Source organism: Belonocnema kinseyi, chromosome 6 (genome assembly GCF_010883055.1).
Source record: "Belonocnema kinseyi isolate 2016_QV_RU_SX_M_011 chromosome 6, B_treatae_v1, whole genome shotgun sequence".
In the NCBI taxonomy this organism is placed as follows: Eukaryota; Metazoa; Arthropoda; class Insecta; order Hymenoptera; family Cynipidae; genus Belonocnema; species Belonocnema kinseyi.
In genome coordinates, this window is record NC_046662.1 from 35,153,730 (window position 1) to 35,172,884 (window position 19,155).

Sequence of the window (19,155 nt, forward strand, 5' to 3'; positions counted from 1 at the left end):
GCAAATGAATTTTTTAACGGAAAATTCAACTAATTGGTTGAAAGTTCGTCCTTTCTGGTTGAATTCAACTGTTTTTGAATAAAAAAAAATGTTTGGTTCAAATATTGTAAACTGTTAAATTTCTCGTCCAAAAGGCATTTACTTTAAATGGAAAGCTTATCGTTTTTGGTATAAAAGTAATCTGTCGTTGTTGAAAATGATTTTTTTTGTTAAAAATTCAAGTTTTCACGTTGAAATTTTCATGATGTGGTTTTTTGTTGAAATTGAACCTTTTTTGGTTAAAAATTTATCTTTTTTTCGTAGAAATGTTAATTTTTTTGTTAAAAATGCAACTGTTTGACGAAAAAATAATCTTTTTTGGTTGAAAATTCAACTATTTTGTTGAAAATGCAACAAAATGTTGGGTTGTTGTCTTAGAAATGTAAAGCATTTTATATTGAATTTAGCATGGCGCATATATTAATTTGATTTAAAAAACATATTTTTCTATTGTTTCTTTCTTTTTAGGAAAAATTAACCTGTTTTTCCTGTTTTGAGCCATTGGGCTGTCAAAACTTTATATTGTTAAAAAATAACAATGTTATTCCTCTATAATAACATTATATCAACACTTCTATACAATTTCTTTAATTTATAATTTATTTTCATATTTTATTCTTAGAAATAAACATTTTCTTTACTGAATTCGGTCCATTGGCGTTTCGTGAATTTTCAAAACATTTCCAACTCGAAATGAGTTTTTAAATAGATTAAATCGAACAATCCAGGACATTCTGGATCTTCCGGATTATTGCGAGGTCGACTCAACAGTCACGAGTTTATGAAAAAGAATGAAAGACAAAATACGATGCAAAAAGTTGTCCAAAACTCATGAATAATCGAATCGTTATAGTGGGTAATTTCTCAACAACCGGTTTTTAACTCCGCTAAGTGTTCTTTTGTATCTCTGCGTTCAAGATCATGCGTTCAATTTTACAAAAAACAAAGCTTCAATTAGATACGGTACCAACTTTCCTTTAGCAATTTTTGGTATAATTGAAGCACCTCTCACTTTTATCAATTCTACGTGAAATAATTTTTTCATTTACAAAAATATTGCTATCGTATGTATCTATGATCAAAGGATTACTTTGTTGCGCTAATTAATTGTTTAGAGAATTTAAGCAGTCGGCAGATTAATTAGTTGATACGAACAGTTGAACGAGATACTTGTTGTAATTTATAATATGTCTTTCCAGTTAATTAAATCCAGTCAGTTCGAACTATGTCCTCATAATCAATAACGAAATGATTTATAAATTCTTCTTTTCGATTTTTGTTCTCAGTTGTCTTTTTGCTGCTCTTCAACGATGCACTGGCGCAGACAACAATTGCGACAATTGCAAAAATATCCCCTCTCGAGGATTCCTCAAAAACTCCACCCTCGAATCGAACAGTCTTAAGAAAAATCGTCGTCGAAGATAGTAACACGAAAGCAACATTGGCGAATGACGAAAAACAAGAACCCATTATCGTCAACTCAACAAACTCTCCAGGCCAAATAGAAAGAACCTCGACTCGAGAGCCGCTGAAACAAAAAGACTCAAAGAAATCCATCATCGAGGAGAAAATAAAAGCCGTCGAAGAACCAGCAGTCTCAACTGCAGCGACTATCGATTCCTTGAATCGTACGACTTTAGTAGAGCGTATTTTGAAATCACAACCATCCGAGAACAATGTCAGCCGCAAGCCTCCAAAACTTATTCCTGATGAAGAGAGTCTTCCCAAACTTCCTAGAAACAAGAGCAAACCAATATTCTTAGATGCTTTCAAAGAGAGCTCAAAGCACAATGTTAAGAAGTCTGACACCGTTGTCACTCCCGAATCCGAAGGCTCTGACGATAAAGAGATTGAAGAACACGAACTCGAGCACAAGGAACCAACCTCTATACCCACAACCAAAAACAAAGACTCCATGAAAGGCTTAGAAAATTTCGACGTCGAACCTTCCAAAAATGATCAAGAAAACGAGAAGGAAGACAAAAATTCTGACAAGGACGAAACCTTCAAAGAAGAAGCAACACGCGAGGAGCCAGTCTCTTTAGCCAATGATACCAAAGTCAACTTTAATCACGTGAATAAAAGCCAGACTCTAATCAATAATACTAACATCATTTCCGAAAATGATGATGCCACCGAGGTGGATTTCAGCCCTAAGCATCAGGTGGAAATCGTAAAAAACGTGACATTGCCTCCAATAATGAGACTCGTTCAAGCTCCGGAGGTAAAAAATGAAGAACCAGTTGATTCTGATAAAAGCAATTCCGATACACGAAAGAAATTACTGGAGCAGATCAATGATAAGAATTCTACAAAGATCGATGATAATGAAAATAGTGAATCTGCACCGTCTGTTAATGATGTAGATTTGAAGAATGACAAGGTCAAGTTAGACATCTCAAAAACTGATATTCCTTTATCTAAAATGGATATTCCTTTATCTAAAACGGAAACCCCCCCAGTCACAACAGAAGTCTCTAAATCCAAAGCAGACATCCCTCCGTCATCCATCAACAAGACAATCGAAAACGCTTCCTGGATCGAGGGACTTCCAAGAAGGAAAGACATTTTTGAAAAGAAGGAGTCAACGGAAACTAGTTTGGCCTCCGAAAAGAAAAATTTGAACGAGAGTGTTAGCCCTTCACCAAGAGCTCGTACAATCTCTTTCTCTGGGATAAATGAGTTTATTCCAGAGAACGTAGACTCAAAAATTGCGTTATCAAAGACAACTAATAACGAAAGTCCTCTTACAAAAAGACCTTTCCTCTCTGATAAACAAATCGAGCAAAGACCATATCCTTATCTAAAGATTGAAACCAAGAAACCAATTGATGAAACTGAAGACATAAGCAAGGAAAGCAGCTTTAGTAAAAAGATCGAACAATCCACAGAAGAAGTATTAGCTTACGAGAATACGATCGGTCGTAGAGAATCTGATAAGAAGCTTGTCATCACTGAACCTTCCGTAGTGATTGAAAACAGCATTCAACAATTCAAACCAACGTATTACAAAAGATCCGGAAACGCTACGAGGATCAACTCCACTCTCAGTGATTTTGGATTGAGAACTACAACATCAAAGAACGACGAAGAGAAAAATATGACTTCTACGACAGAAAGATCTATACCTTTGAGTTCTACCATGCTAGCTGCTTCAGCAGATGAAATTACTCTGACCCCTGAGGAGAACCAGCTAGATTTGAATGCAAATGCAATTACTGAGGTCAATTCTAAAAATGTGAGTTCCAATGATTTTGTAAAAGGAACTTCCAGCACTCTGACAGAGAAAGTGACGAAGATTGAGAAAACTTTGAAAGAAGATGTTACAGAAAGAACTGCAGAGAAGACAAAAGTAGAAGAAAATTCTCCAGAGACGACAAAGTCATCTGAGGATTCCAAAATCGATCTTCAGACGAGCGCGGAAGATTCCAAATTTAGCTTTTCTCATATGAACGCAACCGAAAGTTCTACAGAGCATCCAGTGATGAAAAAAGTCGAGGAGAAAAAACAAACAGAGTCTAGTCTCTGGACATCAACCTCAACAACTATGGAGACACTAGCTACTACCGAAAAAGCTCTTCCTACAACGACTGAAATTTTAAAGAACTCAAGCAAGTCTGAAGAAAGTCAAAATAGTACTACCCAAAGTTCAGTCGAACAACCGGAAACTACAACATCCGTTGAATATGAATTCGTAGGATTAAAAGAAACAACAACGCCCGGACAAGATAATGGACTACCAGATTCTGATATATCAGCAACTATGCTTTCCCCACTTCATGACGAAACAACCGAAAGCAGTTCCGAGACCAGCACATTCGTTCCACGAACATTTGACCAAGAGGAAACAACAACCGAGGCACAAGACCAGATAACAACGAGTGAACCTGTTACTGAAAGTTCATCGTTCAAATCTACTAAAGAGAATAGTACGGAAGATAAATTCACCGATGAAAAATATACTACAATTGGACCTGAAACACTGCAACCAGATGAAACAAGTTTTTTTACCTCGACGACAGCATCTGATCAAGATAGTATTGTACCAGTTTCGGAAACTTCTTTGGGTAATGATAGCACAACTGTGGATGATTTGAGCTCTATTGATTCTGATACATTCAAGAAAAACGCGACAACTTCAACGACAGAAATGACTGTAGATTCTAAAGTACCGACGACTAGTGAAACTTCTCACGATATGACAACAGTTACTGAACCCTCTGTTGCAATGGATACAACTGCTATGCCGACCTCCACATATACACCTACTACCGAGTATGTTTCTATATCTACTGAGAATACGATTTCAAAATTCACGACAGAAATTTCAGCAGATGCTCCCCCCTCACTTTCGTCAGAAGATATCAAAGTGCTGGTTAGGATCGTTTTTGAGGGCACTTGGAATGACGTCTGTCCACATTTACCGTTTCTGAGAGAAAAGCTTGCTGATTTACTAACAGCTAGTACAGAAAAGTATGTTCTCGTTAAATAATTCTCGTGATTATTTCTTTAATTAAAATATTATATTGGACTTTCATGAAAAAGAAGTAGCATTTATTATTATTGAAAAATTTAAGATAATGGACAGTTATTGGCAGATTTGTAACATTTTTAAGATTAGATTATTCATTGACTATATGTTTCAGGGCTATATCACCAAGGCAAGTAATTTTCCATCAAACGCAGTGTACTGAAGATGTGTCGATGGCATCATCATCTGAAACCCCATTGACATCCGTACTGATTTACGTGATTGACGAGAGAGGAGGTTTCGACGAGACTATGACGAAAATGTTACCAAGTTTATACAAGGTTTCCACTATAGCTTTTCCTCTGCCAGTAAGTTAAATACGCAAAACGAATGTTTAAAAAAACTGACCTTTGCCAAAAAAATGGCATCAGATTCGAAATCTTTAGCGTTGTAAAATTTAACATTCAAGGCTTTCAAATTTCGGTTATCAGAATTGATGCATTTTAAAAAGGCAATTAAAATTTGAGAAATCGTCCCAAAAATATAAAAAGTACTCTTTTAAATAGGAAGTGCTATTTAATTACTTAATAATTTGGAATTGAAATTCTGCTTAAATAAAAAAAAAACTAATTTGTGAAATCTTCGCCTTTCAAATTAAACCGTTTTATAACTAGGTATTCTAATTTAATGATTGTTTATTTGAATTTTTTAAATTGAATATATGAAAAGATAAATTTTAAAGTTTTTGGTAATGGCATCAGTAGTAGGCCACTTTTCATTAGTGATCCATCAATATCAAAATGATATATTGCAGGATTTTTACTAAAGTTGTAAATATTTTTGGGATAACCTACTTAGAATCCACTATATTTGACACACTGTATATTGAACCATATAATTTTTGTATAGGTTCATAGCTTCCTCCTAGTTCAGGAAGCAGATTCCGGAAACGCGATAGCTGTCGTTGTCGTTTCAAGCGTGGCTTTTATATGTTTGGTTCTACTTGCAGGTCTCTTGGTAAGTCTAAACTTGACATTTAAAAAAATATTGATTCATTAATCCATTAATTATTTTTCAAATTTGCTTTCAACAATAATGTTTAGAATCACATTTTCATGTCTTACCAACCATTCCATTCAACAATTACAGTCACGATAATTTTAATTAAAATTTTAGTTAAAATATTCTATTCAAAATTCTATCTTATGAAGAAAATAAATAATTTGATGGAAATGGAGAAATTAATAAGAAAAGATTCAGTTACGCAGGTCTTCAAAAATCTATACATCGTGAAGCTGTACGTGTGCAATTTGTACATGATTATGCAATATTCATACGATGTCCTCTTCCATCAATGCTCTCGTAGTCGCTTCCTAGAGTACGTAATCAGTCATAATAACTACACATATGTGTAATTCGCTGAAGAAAACGTCACGTATTTTTCACCGCGACGGCAAGCCATTTTTTTGGAAAAGAAGCGAGGCGTGAAATTTTAACTTGTAACAATCGCACATCAGGGTTGCTAATAAATCCGAATCTTCAAATTTTCTGACTTTTCTCGAACAATTTTTCATTTTACCTGACCGTTATACATTTTTCTTTCAAGTAAAATTTTTAACGAAAAATATTCTTTTTTAGACAAAAAGATCCATTTTCTGCCATAAAAGATCAGTTTTCAGAAGAATACATGAATTTTCATTAAAATATTTTAAGTTTTAACAGAAAATATGGATTATGAACAAAATAAAATTTTAAACAAAACAAATGAACTTTCTACCAAAAAGATCCATTTTTAAACGAGAAGATTAATTTTGTAAAAAAAAAAGAGCAATTTTTAACAAAATATTAAAATTTTTAACCAAAGAAATGCATTTGCAGTGACAAAATTAATTTTCAATTAGGAAAAAAGTATTTTCAACAAAATAGTTAAGTTTTCAACCAAAGAAGTGAATTTTCAACCTAAAAGATTAATATTCTACCAAAGAAGATGACTTTTAAAAAGGACGTTAATTTGTACCAAAATAGTTAAATTTTTAACCAAAGAAATGAAATTTTAACCAAAAAGATCCATTTTTAACCAAGAAGATTAGTTGTCTACAAAAAATACGAGCTTTTTAAAAAATACATGAATTTTTAACAATGTACTTAAATTTTTATCAAAACGGATTTTCAACAGAAAATAGAAAAGGTACATTTTCACCCTAGGAAATTTATTTTGAATTTAAAAAAAGGAATTTTCAACAAAATAGTATATTTTTTAACCAAAGAAATAAAAATATAAATTTTTAACGAATAAGATTTATTTTCTAAAAACGTCAATTTTTAACAAATTAAATTAATTTTCGACTAAATAATGAAATTTTTAACTAAAATTAAACGATGAATCTTTAATTGTAATAGTTGAATTTGTATGTAAAAAAATTATGTTTCTACCAATAAAACGCATTTTTAACGAAAAAGATGAATTTCCAACAAAGTACATACAATTTTAAACAAAAAAGATCAATTTTCATCAAAAAGTGGAATAGTAACAGTTTCAATAGAAAAATATTATTTTTAACCACAGAAAACGAATTTTTTGCCAACAGAAATCATTTTTGGCCAAATAAATTAATTATCAACTACAAATTATGAATTAAAACAAAATTTAACAAATAAATAATTTTTTGACTAATTAGATAAATTCTCAACCATTAGGAAAAAAGTTTTAATAGAAGACGAATTTTGAACAAAATATATGAATTTCTAATTAAAAACATGATTTTTAAATCATAGAAAAGAAACGGCAGCAAATTGATGATATAATTGTTCAATCAAAAAAAGATTTTTTATCAAAAGGATGATCATAAGAAAAATTTAGCAAAAAAGTTTCATTTTCAACAAAATTTTCTACAAAATAAGATGAGTTCTTAACCAAGAACATAATAGTTGGTATTTCAACTTAAAATTATTTTAATTTTAAACTGAAAGAGAGAAACTAAATTCTGACAAAATTGTTGAATTTTCATGCCAAAAAGACAAATTTTCTACAAAACTATTCAATTTTCAACAAAAAAAGTTAATTTCCAAGCAAACAGCTAAATTTTTATGAAACAAAACAAAAATTTCTATGATAATATGTAAATGGTTATGCCAAAAAGACGAATATACAATCAAGAAATATTTTTCGGTTCATAACAAAAATTTTATTTAAGATATTGAATTTTCATGACAAAATGATGAAATTGCTAAAAACCAGTTGAAGTTTTAACAAAAAGTTTATTTTCAACCCAAAAATGCGAATTTCTATACAAAACCGTTGATTTTTCAACAGAACGTTTATTTTCAACCCGAAAAGACGAATCTTCAACCAACCCGTTGAATTCCCAATGAAAACGATTGATTTGTTTAAACAAAAAATTGCTATAGTTGTAATAAAATAATAAAATTGTACGTTAAATCTTGACGAAATTTATGGATCTCCGTTTAACTATAACCTTATTTTATCAAAAATTCGGTGACCCTTTCAGGTTTTCCCTGACATTCCCTGAATTTCCCTGATCAGTTATGAATTCCCTGACTTTAAAACATTTTCTGACTTGTAGCAACCCTGTACAGTGTACATGCACTTTTAACTGTTCCCCTTGATTGCATGAGCACTGACCTTGCTATGTCAGGATTGGAAACGAATTTGTCAACTGAAGATTAATTGGAACGTGCACGGATAGATACATTGTTCGAGAAAAAGGGCCACACCTGACACTAGATTTCTAATGCGTTTCACAAAAAATATTCAACACACTGTTTTACATTATATTTCAAACTTTCAGACCAGCATTGCTTTTGCTAATTCAATAATATATCTTAAAATTCCGACCTTAAAAATGTAGTAGATTTAACCTTCAATCCATCTCAGTTTCAAGGTTGGAAACTGAAATATTTTTTTAAGACTTCATAAAATAATATACGAAAAAAAACGTTCAATCAAATCAAATCTGTCCATATTTGTCGCGAAATCTTATAATCTCTATCAGTGCTTTCTCATTTAAGCTCTATCAATTATTAACCTATGTTTACAGAATCTTGGAAGTTTTATTTTAACTCTATTTGTGGAGAAATCTTATACTTTTGTATCAAAGTTTTGTTATTGAAACTGTATAAGATCTTATTCCTTACCAGAATTGTATCTAATTCTGTATTTTGAAATCTCAAAGATTTCTTTAAAATTCTATCAGTTGTAAAATCTTATACTTTTTCTTGTAGCAGTTTTTAATTGAAACTCTATCGAATTTTATCCGGGCCAGATATGTATCAAATCTTATTTTCTAGAAACCGAAGAATTTCTATCAAATTATACTAGACAAGAAATCTTATACTTTTCCGTCAACGTTTTCTCATTGAAACTATATCAACTCTTATTTTCCACCAGACTTGTATCTAATTCTGTATCTTGAAATCTCGAAGATTTCTTTTAAATTCCATCCGTTGTAAAATCTTGTGCTTTTTCTAGCAACAGTTTTTAATTGAAACTCTATTAAATGCTATCCGGGCCAGGCTTGTATCAAATATTAATTTCCAGAACCCCGAAAATGTATATGGAATTTTACTCCTTCAGAAATCTTATACTTTTCTACGAAGATTTTCTCATCGAAACTCTATCAAATATTACAATGAGAAAATTTGGATAGCAAAGAATATGATTTATCAACATATTCAATTTGAAAAAAACTGCCGAGATTCTAATAAGTCGGATTTGATATAAATCTGAAAAGGATAGAATTTGACAGAAATTTCTGAAATTTCAGAAGATAGGATCTGATATAAGTTATGCATGGACAGGGTTTTAAGAAGGTTTAATAGAAATATCCGAGCTTCTGGATCATAGGGGACAATAATAGTCCGAAAGACCGCCAGTTAGCCGAACTGGTAATTCAGTCTTATCTGAGGAATCCAGTGTAATCCTACGCAATCGACTTGCAATGCATGGTAATCCACTTGTAATCCATAGTACCCCAGTTATACTCTGGAGTAATCACTAATCTACTTTTAATCCGAAGCAAGTGAAGCAAATCAGAGTAATTGCAGTAATCGCAAAGAAATACTCTTTTAAGATGGATTAATATACTTGTAATACAGGTAATTCAAAGTAATTGCGTAATCCAAGTACGTAACTGAATTCAAATATAGAGTAATCCAGGGAATACGAAATAATATACATAGGTAATTGCAATATTTAAAAAAAATTCTTTTGATAATTTGGTGTTTTTTTGTTTGTTTTAAATTAATTTTCTTGACTGACAATTTAACTGTTCTTTTTTAAGAAAATTAATTTATTCGTTGAAAATTTACTATGTTTTTAAAAATTCATTTTTTTGTGGAAAATTAATTTTGTTAACTGAAAATTTGTCCATTCTATTTTTAGTTGAAAATTCAACTACTTGGTTGAAAGTAGCAAAGCAAGTGATGGAAATAAGATCAAAAGAGAAAATGCAATCATTATTTTTGAAACGTTTCAGTCATAGTTTGGACTCTCATCAGACAAAACAAAATTAATGAGTCTGTAAAAACATAAAAATATTGTATAAAATATTTAAGAACAAAATAAAAAACGATAAATAAGAATTGAAATTTTACTTGGCTGAGAATTCACCTACTTTGGCGGAAAATTGAACTATTTTGTTGAAACTTCTTTTTTTTCAATAAAGTTAATTTTTTCCACTGAAAATCTAACTATTCAATTTTTTATTGTATTTTTTTTAGTTGCAAATTCAATAAAAAATTCATTTTTTGATTAGAGACGGATCGTATTCGTTGAAAGTTCTTCTCTTTGGTTGAAAATTGAACTATTTTGTGGAAAATTAATTTTTAACTGGAAATTGAACTATTATATTCTTTGTGCAAAATTTATCTTTTTTTAAATTTAACTATTTGTTAAATCTTCATCTATTTTGTTCAAAATTTAACCAGTTTGTTAAAAAGTAATGCTTTTTATATTGAAAATTCGCGTAATTCTAGTTTATGCAGAGTAATCCGCCATAATTGTATGTAATCCAAAGTAATTTTGTGCAATCCGGGGTAATATTAAGTAATCCAGAGTAATTTTATGCAATCGGAGTGATCTTAGGTAATCCAGAGTAATCCGATTTAATTCGGAGTAATTCACCTCAGCTGGACCTCATTTTTAGAATTTGTTTCCCCGTCGAAATTGATAAAAGTTTGTTGCCGTTAAGGTTTGATACAATTTCATTGAGTTGCTGTTGGTAGAAAAGTATAAGATTTCTTTATATTTGATACATGCTTGGTGCTGATAAGATTGGATAAAGTGTCAATGAGAAACTGTTGATAAAGTAAGGGATTTCGAGATGGCTTTAATTTTATAGACGGTCTTTCAAATGTGCTGATAGATTTTGATTCCTGAAATTCATTAGATTGATTTAAATATGATTTTCATCAAATCGGCTGATAGAACTTAATTCGTGAAATTCGTTTGATTCAATTCGATAGGAGTTGTATCAAATTAGCTTATAGAATTTTATTTTATTTTATGTTTTCTCTGCATAGATTCTATCAAATTCTGTAATAATTTTTCATCCTTTTTCAGCAGGGATTGTTACACCATTTTTTTTTTAGATAGGATATAGAAACAATAATTTACAACCTAACATCAATTTAGAATAAATGACTACACAATTAGACATAAACTACACATAAACCCAAATTACCACTTATAAAGTTTTAAGACAGTGAACTGTGAAATTATAGCCAAGATAGTTTCGTAACCGTTGAACAGATTATATGCATCAAGATATCGGTTCACGGTTAACGTAGGTTGCATATGCAAATTATTACAGTGATTAGTCACTGATCAGAGTATTTGATTTCATATTGCAGTTTATAATGAGGAAGAGACAGACGAGATTTAACTATGGGGAAAGATGCCGTCCAGTTTCCCTGGACGCTTACAGCTTGGATAGCGTATCAGCTTACAACAGTAGTGTTCGACGCAAGGGTGCCATAAGAGCATCTAAACGAAGCTACGGAAATCCAACTTTTGAGGACTCAGTGAGTTTATTTCTCTTTTCAATTGTGTGATCTCTAAAGAAAAACTAAGAAATTTGATAAAAACGAAAAATACGATACTTAACACTGGTAACTTGTAGAGAATCTAGTCAGACTCTTAGAGTCTGACTCTCGGGGGACGGTGTGAATTCTGTAAGTTTCCTCAAAAGCTGACTTTTTACTATTAATTAAATGTTGAGGCCTAGATTATTTCTTGTAATAAGTGCAACAAGAGTAATATTGATATATGTGGCCAGGGTGTCTACTTCATCGGTTCATCAGGAATGCCGGGAAATGAATGGGAATTTTAATCATCGGGAAATTACCGAGAATGTAATATTCAGTGACTGGAATTTTTCTCCCGAAAGTACTAACATGCAAATCAAAAGTGGTTTTATATATTTTATTGTTATAATTCAGAGTTGGAACAGGGAATTTTTGGCAAAATCATAATTCTCACTTGAAGTAGGGAATTTAACAAAAAATTACAATTCTGACTTGGAACAGTAAATTTTCTTAAAGTATATAATTTTAAGCTGGGAAAGATGATTTCATTAAAAACTTATAATTTCGGCTATGATACAGGGAATTTTCGAAAAGAATTATAATTCTAAATTGTGACTGAGAATTTCAGTAAAAAGTATAATTTTGAGTGTGGGACAGGGAATTTCCATAAAGAATTTTATAGAACGAACCCATTTCAAAACAGACAGGAAGTTCAACTTACATTCTTTCGGAAAATATTAAAAGTAGATTTTCTCAAATACACCGTCTTTTTTTGCTTTTTTTAAATTCAATAGCACCCCAAAGCATTTCTCATGGCTGCAAAAGTGATTAAGCCTGCATAAAACTTAGTAAATATCGTTTTTATATGAGCGCGATTTTTTTTTTAATTTGATAAAGACTAAAGAAAGTGGGGTTTTCTATTAAATTCGAAATTATCTTCCCGGCTGAATTTTAAATACACGAAAAATTGATTTGATGGAAAAACCAATTTCTTTTATTTTATACAATATTATTTAAAAGTTTGTGCCTATAAAAAGAAGAAATTCTGCATATTTTATGTACGCCAAATCATTTTTTCGCTCAGAGAATTTCTTTCAACAAAATTCAATTTTTAGGTGAACGATGCAAGATATCACAAAACAGTAGTTGGAGGTGTTTTTTGCAAAAGTTTTTAAAATAAGCAAACTTTTTTAATAATTTTGTTGAATCTCTCTTTTTCTGTATGAAAAATGCGGTACAATTAGGTTTTTGTTCAAGTAATTCTCATGGCCACAAAAATTGTTTGGCCGACATATAACGGAAAGTATATCTTCCTAATAGAAGTACCATTTCGAAAAAAAAGTTAAGGGAAAAAACCGTAGAATACGTGTTGTCTTATGATTCTCACTTAACGTTGCACTACTTGCTTGATTTGAAATAAACTCGGTGTATAATTTTTACTGAGGAAAAGGGGTTTTTAATAAAAAATTATCATTTTGAGTTTGGAAGAAGGAATGTTTGTGAAGAAATATAACTTTGGCAATTGAAAAAGCGAATTCCCCCTCTAAGAATGATAATTGGACTTTGCACTAGGAATTTCGTAAGAATTATAAATTTCATTTTTGGTTTACTATAGAACAGGAAATTTCATAAAGAATTATTATTTTTACTTGAAGACTGGGAGTTGCCGTAAGAAATTGTAATTTGGTTTAGAACAGACAATTTTTTAGATAGAGCTGCTATTTTGAAAAAGATTTGGAAAATTCCCTGTTCAAAATCTGTATTTCTTTGAATTGAAAAATTCTTTTGTTTGCACAAAAAATTTGTCAGAATTTGAAAATTTCTCTTCATAAATTAGAATAGGTTTGAACTGAAAAATTCTTTTTTTGCAAATGAAAATTCGCCAGAATTCCAAACTTTCCGAATTATAATAGAAAGTGTTATAAATAAATATAGTTCTGATTTGGAGAAGAAATTTCGAAAAAGAATTTCATTGTGACGTTGTATGAAAAATTAAAAAAAAAATTAGAATTCTGTGTTTGGATTCAGTGGAACAGGTCATTTTTAACATGGAACGGAAAATTTATGAAAATTATTTTCATTCTGATTAGTAAAATTGAATTTACAAAAGCAATCCCTGTTCGAAATAAAAATTCGTCAGATTTATGAAGTTCCCTGTTCCACATTTAAGAAAAAAGTAGTTACTATATTTACAAATAGAATATTTCCGTAAAGAATTATAATTTTTTCTTTTAAACGGGGAATTTCAATAAAGAATAAAAATTAGATGATGGTGAAAGGTAATCAAAACTTTTTTTACTTTTCATCATCATCAATCGATACTGCTCTGGTCAACAACTGAACATTTTCTTGAAAAGAATTATAATTTAAACTTTAAAACAAGGAATTCTCGCAACAAATTATTATTGGACTTGAAACAGTGGATTTTTCACATAAACTGGAAATTTGGGAGAATAATTAAAATTAAAATCCCTGTTCAATTTCTGAGTTATAATTCTTTTGTGAGAGTAGACACCCTGATAATGTAGTAATAGGTTTATTATGATAGTATGTTCATTATGACTGTAGGTTCATCATGATCGTAGATTCATTATAACCGTGGGTTCATTATGATCGTAGGTTCACTAAGCTTAACTTAAAGTTATTAGAGATATAGTGTAAGAAATATTATAGCTTTCGTCGATTATAGAGGAATGGTTCTAAATTCTGCGGAATTTAAGCTAAACTAGTGAGTAACAAATGCGTATCCCACAGAGTGCAATTCCTTCTCATCCTTTGAATTTCGCTGGACTCTCATCGTTTTGTAATGACGTCAATGCCATTTCTGAAGAATTCACGGGAGTACCTCAAATCACGGCCAAGATAGACGAGCTGCCACCGGGTTCTGAGGTCAAAAACCGATATGCGAATGTAATACCACTTCCGGAAACTAGAGTTCCACTCCAAAGGCTCAATAATGATCCGCTTACAGAGTACATCAATGCTAGTTACGTTCGGGTAAGCAAATTATTAATAATTCATTTATTCACTTTGATATGTAGGGTTTAAGATAATTATCAATGATGCGAGTAACCGAGTAACACAAAAATTGAGCACATATAAAAATAGAGAAAGATATTTCTAAACTGGCTTCATTTTAGAAAATTCCATTGATTTTCCTTTCCTAGGTTAGAATTTGTAATAATACTCTTACTGCCGTATTTAGGGTGACCGCAAATTTTTATTTTGAATATTCATTGACTTTTCCTTGAATAATTTTTCATTTTCCCTGACAACTAATATTTAAAGAACATAATTCAAATTTACAAGCATATAATGGTCTATTTAAACTAAAAAAAAGTGACTAATTCTCTTTTGAATTTACAAGAATTAAAAAGAATTCGATTCGTAAGACTTGAAAACCATTCAAGTTAAATTCATAAGAATTCAAATAAATTGAAAAGAATGTTAAAAATAAATTCATAAATCCACTGATTTCAGTAAGATTGGAGTGAATTTATAGGAATTGAAAGAAAATAAGAGGTCGATGAAATTCATTGATATTCAAGGTAAATAAAAATGTTCAAGTAAATTGAAAACAATTAAAAAAATTAAATAATTATTGAATTAATTAGTTCAAAGAAGTTTAGAAAATTCAAGAGTATTCGAAATAATTCGATACAATGTCTAAGAATTTAAGACGAGTTCAAAATACTTCACGAAAAATTTACCACAAACTAAAAGAATGTTTTTTATGTCCATTGAATTGAGTAGAATTGAATGCATTTAAAAGAATTCACGTACATTATAAAAAATTAGTCAAAGAAGGCATTTCCCCTACTTCCCTCTCTTGATTTCTTCCAATTTTCCTGCTTCACTTCCTCTTATTTCCCCTATTTCTACTCTCCTTATTAGTCCTACTTTTCTCCCCTCATTTCCCCTACTTCCTCTACTCATGTCCCCTATCCCCTCACTTTCCCTCACTAATCCTAGTTCTTCATCCCACACTTCTCCTAGTTCTCATACCTCATTTCCTCTTCTTCCCATCTCTTAATTTCCCCGCACTTCTCCTACTATAAAAATGTATTCTACGTAGGGGTACAAAACCCTAAAAATCCAGAGAATTTCGAATAATTTAAAAGAATTGGGGATAAGTTAATGAGAAATCAGGGGGAAAGTATTAAAAAAAGTGATCCATTAACATTTTTTCAATTTCTTCAAAATTCTTTGTAATCTTTAAAAATACCCTAAAATATTTCAAATCCTCTGAAATCCCAATTAATTACTTAAATGAATTGTAAATGCTCTAAAATCTTTTAAAATACTCTAAAGTAATTTAAATGCATTGAAATCACTTGTAAATATTGAAATCAATTTAAAATTCCTTTTAATCTTTGAAAATTCTCTAAAATATTTAAAAACATTGATTTTTTTAAAATCCCTTGTAACTTTTAAAGGCACTTGGAGATGCGTTTGAATCTTATAATGCTCTACCTTATTTTAATTCTTTTGAAATCCCATTATATTATTTTAATCGGTTAAAAATACCTTGGAATGTTTTAAAATGCTCTTGAATATTTCAAATCTTTCGATATTCCTAACAATTTTTTTAAACTCGTGAGAATTCCTTTAATATTTTGAAAATACCATAAAATATTTCCAATCCTTTGAAATTTTTTAAAATCCCTTGAAACTTTTTTAAGCTTTTGAAAAATGCTTGGAATTGTCATAAATATCTTAAAATCCTTTGAAATTCCTTTAAATTATTGAAATCTATTAAAAGTTCCTTCGAATCTTCAATTTTTGAGAACTTTTATAAATCCCTTAAAATCATTAAAATTCTTGTAAATCCCTTAAAAATTTTTTAATTTATTGAAAATGCCTTGGAACTTTTTTAAGTATTCTAAAATATTCCAATTCCTTTGGAATCCCTTCCAATTATTATATCCCTTCCGAAAATATGTCAATTCATTTGAAATTCCATTAAATTACCGAAAAAAATGCTTCGCATCGTTTAATATGCCCTAAAATACTTTAAATCCACTAAAAAATTTGGAAATCCCCTGCAATTTTTTTAAACTCCTGGAAATTTCTAATTTTACTTTAAAATCCTTAAATCTTTTTGAAATCTCTTCAAATTATTGAAATCTATTTAAAATTGCTTTGAACCTTGTTAAATATCATCTTTGGAAATAGCTTAAAATTTTCAAAAATCTTTCAAAGCCTACAAAATCCTTCTATTCTTGTGAATACATTTTTGATACCCATTAAAATATGATAAAATCCCGTAAAATTCTATTAAAATTGATGATATTTCCTGCAATCACGGAAAATTTATTAAAATACCTTAGAGAGGTTTTAAAAACCTTAAAGTCATTGAAATCTTCCGAAATTTCATAAAATCTCTCGGAATCTTTTACAATATAAAACCTTATAGATAATGTAAAATTGTTTCATATCCTCCAAAATACTATTTAAAATAGTAGAACCTTTAAGATACTTAGAAATCCTATTAAATTATTGAAAGCTAGCAAAAATTTATTGGAATCTTTTTAAATCCCTGATTTTTCCTGACTTTTTCAAACCAACAAAATTTCCTTAACTTCTCCCTGATTTCCAGGATTTTACTGACCTGCGACAACTCTGTTTTATTTACTTGATATGCAGAATCTAAAGTAATGATTAGTTATGCGAGCAGCACCAATATTAAGTGCAGGTTAAAAATAGCGAAAGGCCTTTCTGAATTGGCATTATTTAAAAAAATATCCTTGATTACCCATCCCTAGCTTACAATTTCTAAAGTTACTCAACTATCATATTGTAATATGACCATATCTGATTAAAATTGACTAATTTAGATTCAATGTCTGATTAAAGAATGATGTTGAAAATAGAGTCAAGGCCAGAGTTAGGAAACATCCATAAACCACGTGAACTTTTTTCCTTTTGTTTAAATAAAGACAAAAATAAGAGCAATCATTTTTTCAATATTATTTATACCGGTCATAAGAATACCCTCCACCTTTATTGATAGAAAATAAAAAATAATTTTAAAGAAAAGGTTGCTGAATTTTTCAATGGATTTTTATATTGGTTACAGTTTACTGCTCTGTAAATTTGATTGAGTTAAAAGTTTGTACTAATTTAATTCAGTGATTAAATTCATCTCTGAATCAGCTATGTTTGACTGAAGAATAAAAAAACGTACTAATTATCCAGTAAAAATAACTGATTCACAGCTAGAATTCAGTTGCTGATTTAAAACAGTAAAAATTAATTAAAATATAGAGCATAACATCTCACAAATATTTTGAGATAAAAAGTAAAGTAATCTGTTGGGACCGTTTTGAAAAATTCTTTCTTTGTATTCAATTAATAAAAAATTAAAACACTTGTTTTTTTGTTTTTAAATAATGGTTTTCTGGAGTGTCACGAATATTTTAGAATAAAAATTAAAATAATCGACTATGTTAATAATTCAATATTGTTAGAAAAAAATTTGGTTGGTATTTTTCTGGGCTAATATTGACTAATATAAATTCATTAGATTTATTTTAATTTGTGTTTGTAAGAAATCGTTACTAAATGAGAGATTCGTTTTGATCACGCATTGTATATTTTCTTCTGGCATTCAACGACGATTTTAAGATAAAAATTTGAATAATTTTGTTGGGGACTTTTCGAAGAAAGTTCATTTTTTGTTTAAATAATTCGAGGATTAATTAAATAATATGAGAAACAGGATCATGTCCTTTGATGCAAACTTTTCCCTCACATATTATTAAAGCACAAAACTCGATCACAAACAAAAATCATATGAAAAAAAGTGAAGTAACATGCAGAATTAAACAAAACAAAAATGTATCAAAAACGCCAGGTCTGATGAAAGTCTAGGAGATTTCCGAATATTTCAAATCTGTATTTAGAAAAATATGAAGATTATTTAAAACATTTCTTTGATTTCGGCTTATAAATTTTATAAGAAAATGAAAAAACAACCATCTAAATTTTTATTTTCAACATTTTTTTAAATTTATGAGTTAATGAAGAATACAATAAAGCAAAGAAAAAATTATTTTGTTTGATACATTCTTGCCTTTGTTAAACTCATAATACTCTAGACTAGATGAATAAATTTTTTGCGAATTTTAAATATATTTAAAAGTTTGCTATATATTATTAAAAGAATTCCCAGACAAATTTTTAATCAATTCAAATTATTAAATCAAAGAAAGAATTGAATCTTAATCACGTGCACACAAAAATTTAATTTATAACAGTTCCTTCTAAATATGACTCGATATGTTTTTAATTTTTTATAATTATTATTAGATATACTAATTGTATCCCAAAATTCGAATAATTAATTAACTAATGTATTTTAAAAATTTGAAACCAAATAAAACTAAACTTCCAAACTAAGTTTGATCAAAGATACTTTAAAAACTTAAAAAGTAAACTTCCAATGCAAAACTAATTAATTTTGAAGTAAAAAAATTTTTAAACATACAAACAAAATTTCTAAACTAAACTTTGAAACGAAAACTAACTAATTACAAACTAAAAATACCTAAAAAATAAACTTCGAAATAATATTTTTAATATTCGGATGATAATTTAAA

The 19,155-nt window shown here is 29.7% G+C and overlaps 1 protein-coding gene across 2 annotated transcripts in view; it reads left to right on the top strand.

The window, feature by feature from the left end:
• The window catches only part of LOC117174112 (flocculation protein FLO11), a 117,261-nt gene that overhangs the window by 89,607 nt on the left and 8,499 nt on the right, over positions 1–19,155 (top strand). The window contains exons 3-8 of one of the 2 annotated variants that reach the window (XM_033362883.1): positions 1,326–4,512; positions 4,686–4,878; positions 5,420–5,527; positions 11,381–11,551; positions 11,650–11,701; positions 14,309–14,405. In XM_033362883.1, the coding sequence (XP_033218774.1) occupies positions 1,326–4,512; positions 4,686–4,878; positions 5,420–5,527; positions 11,381–11,551; positions 11,650–11,658 (3,668 nt within the window). In that variant the 3' untranslated portion in view covers positions 11,659–11,701; positions 14,309–14,405. Of the gene's footprint in view, positions 1–1,325; positions 4,513–4,685; positions 4,879–5,419; positions 5,528–11,380; positions 11,552–11,649; positions 11,702–14,308; positions 14,552–19,155 lie in introns of those variants that run through there. The other variant, XM_033362881.1, reaches the window with a different exon arrangement.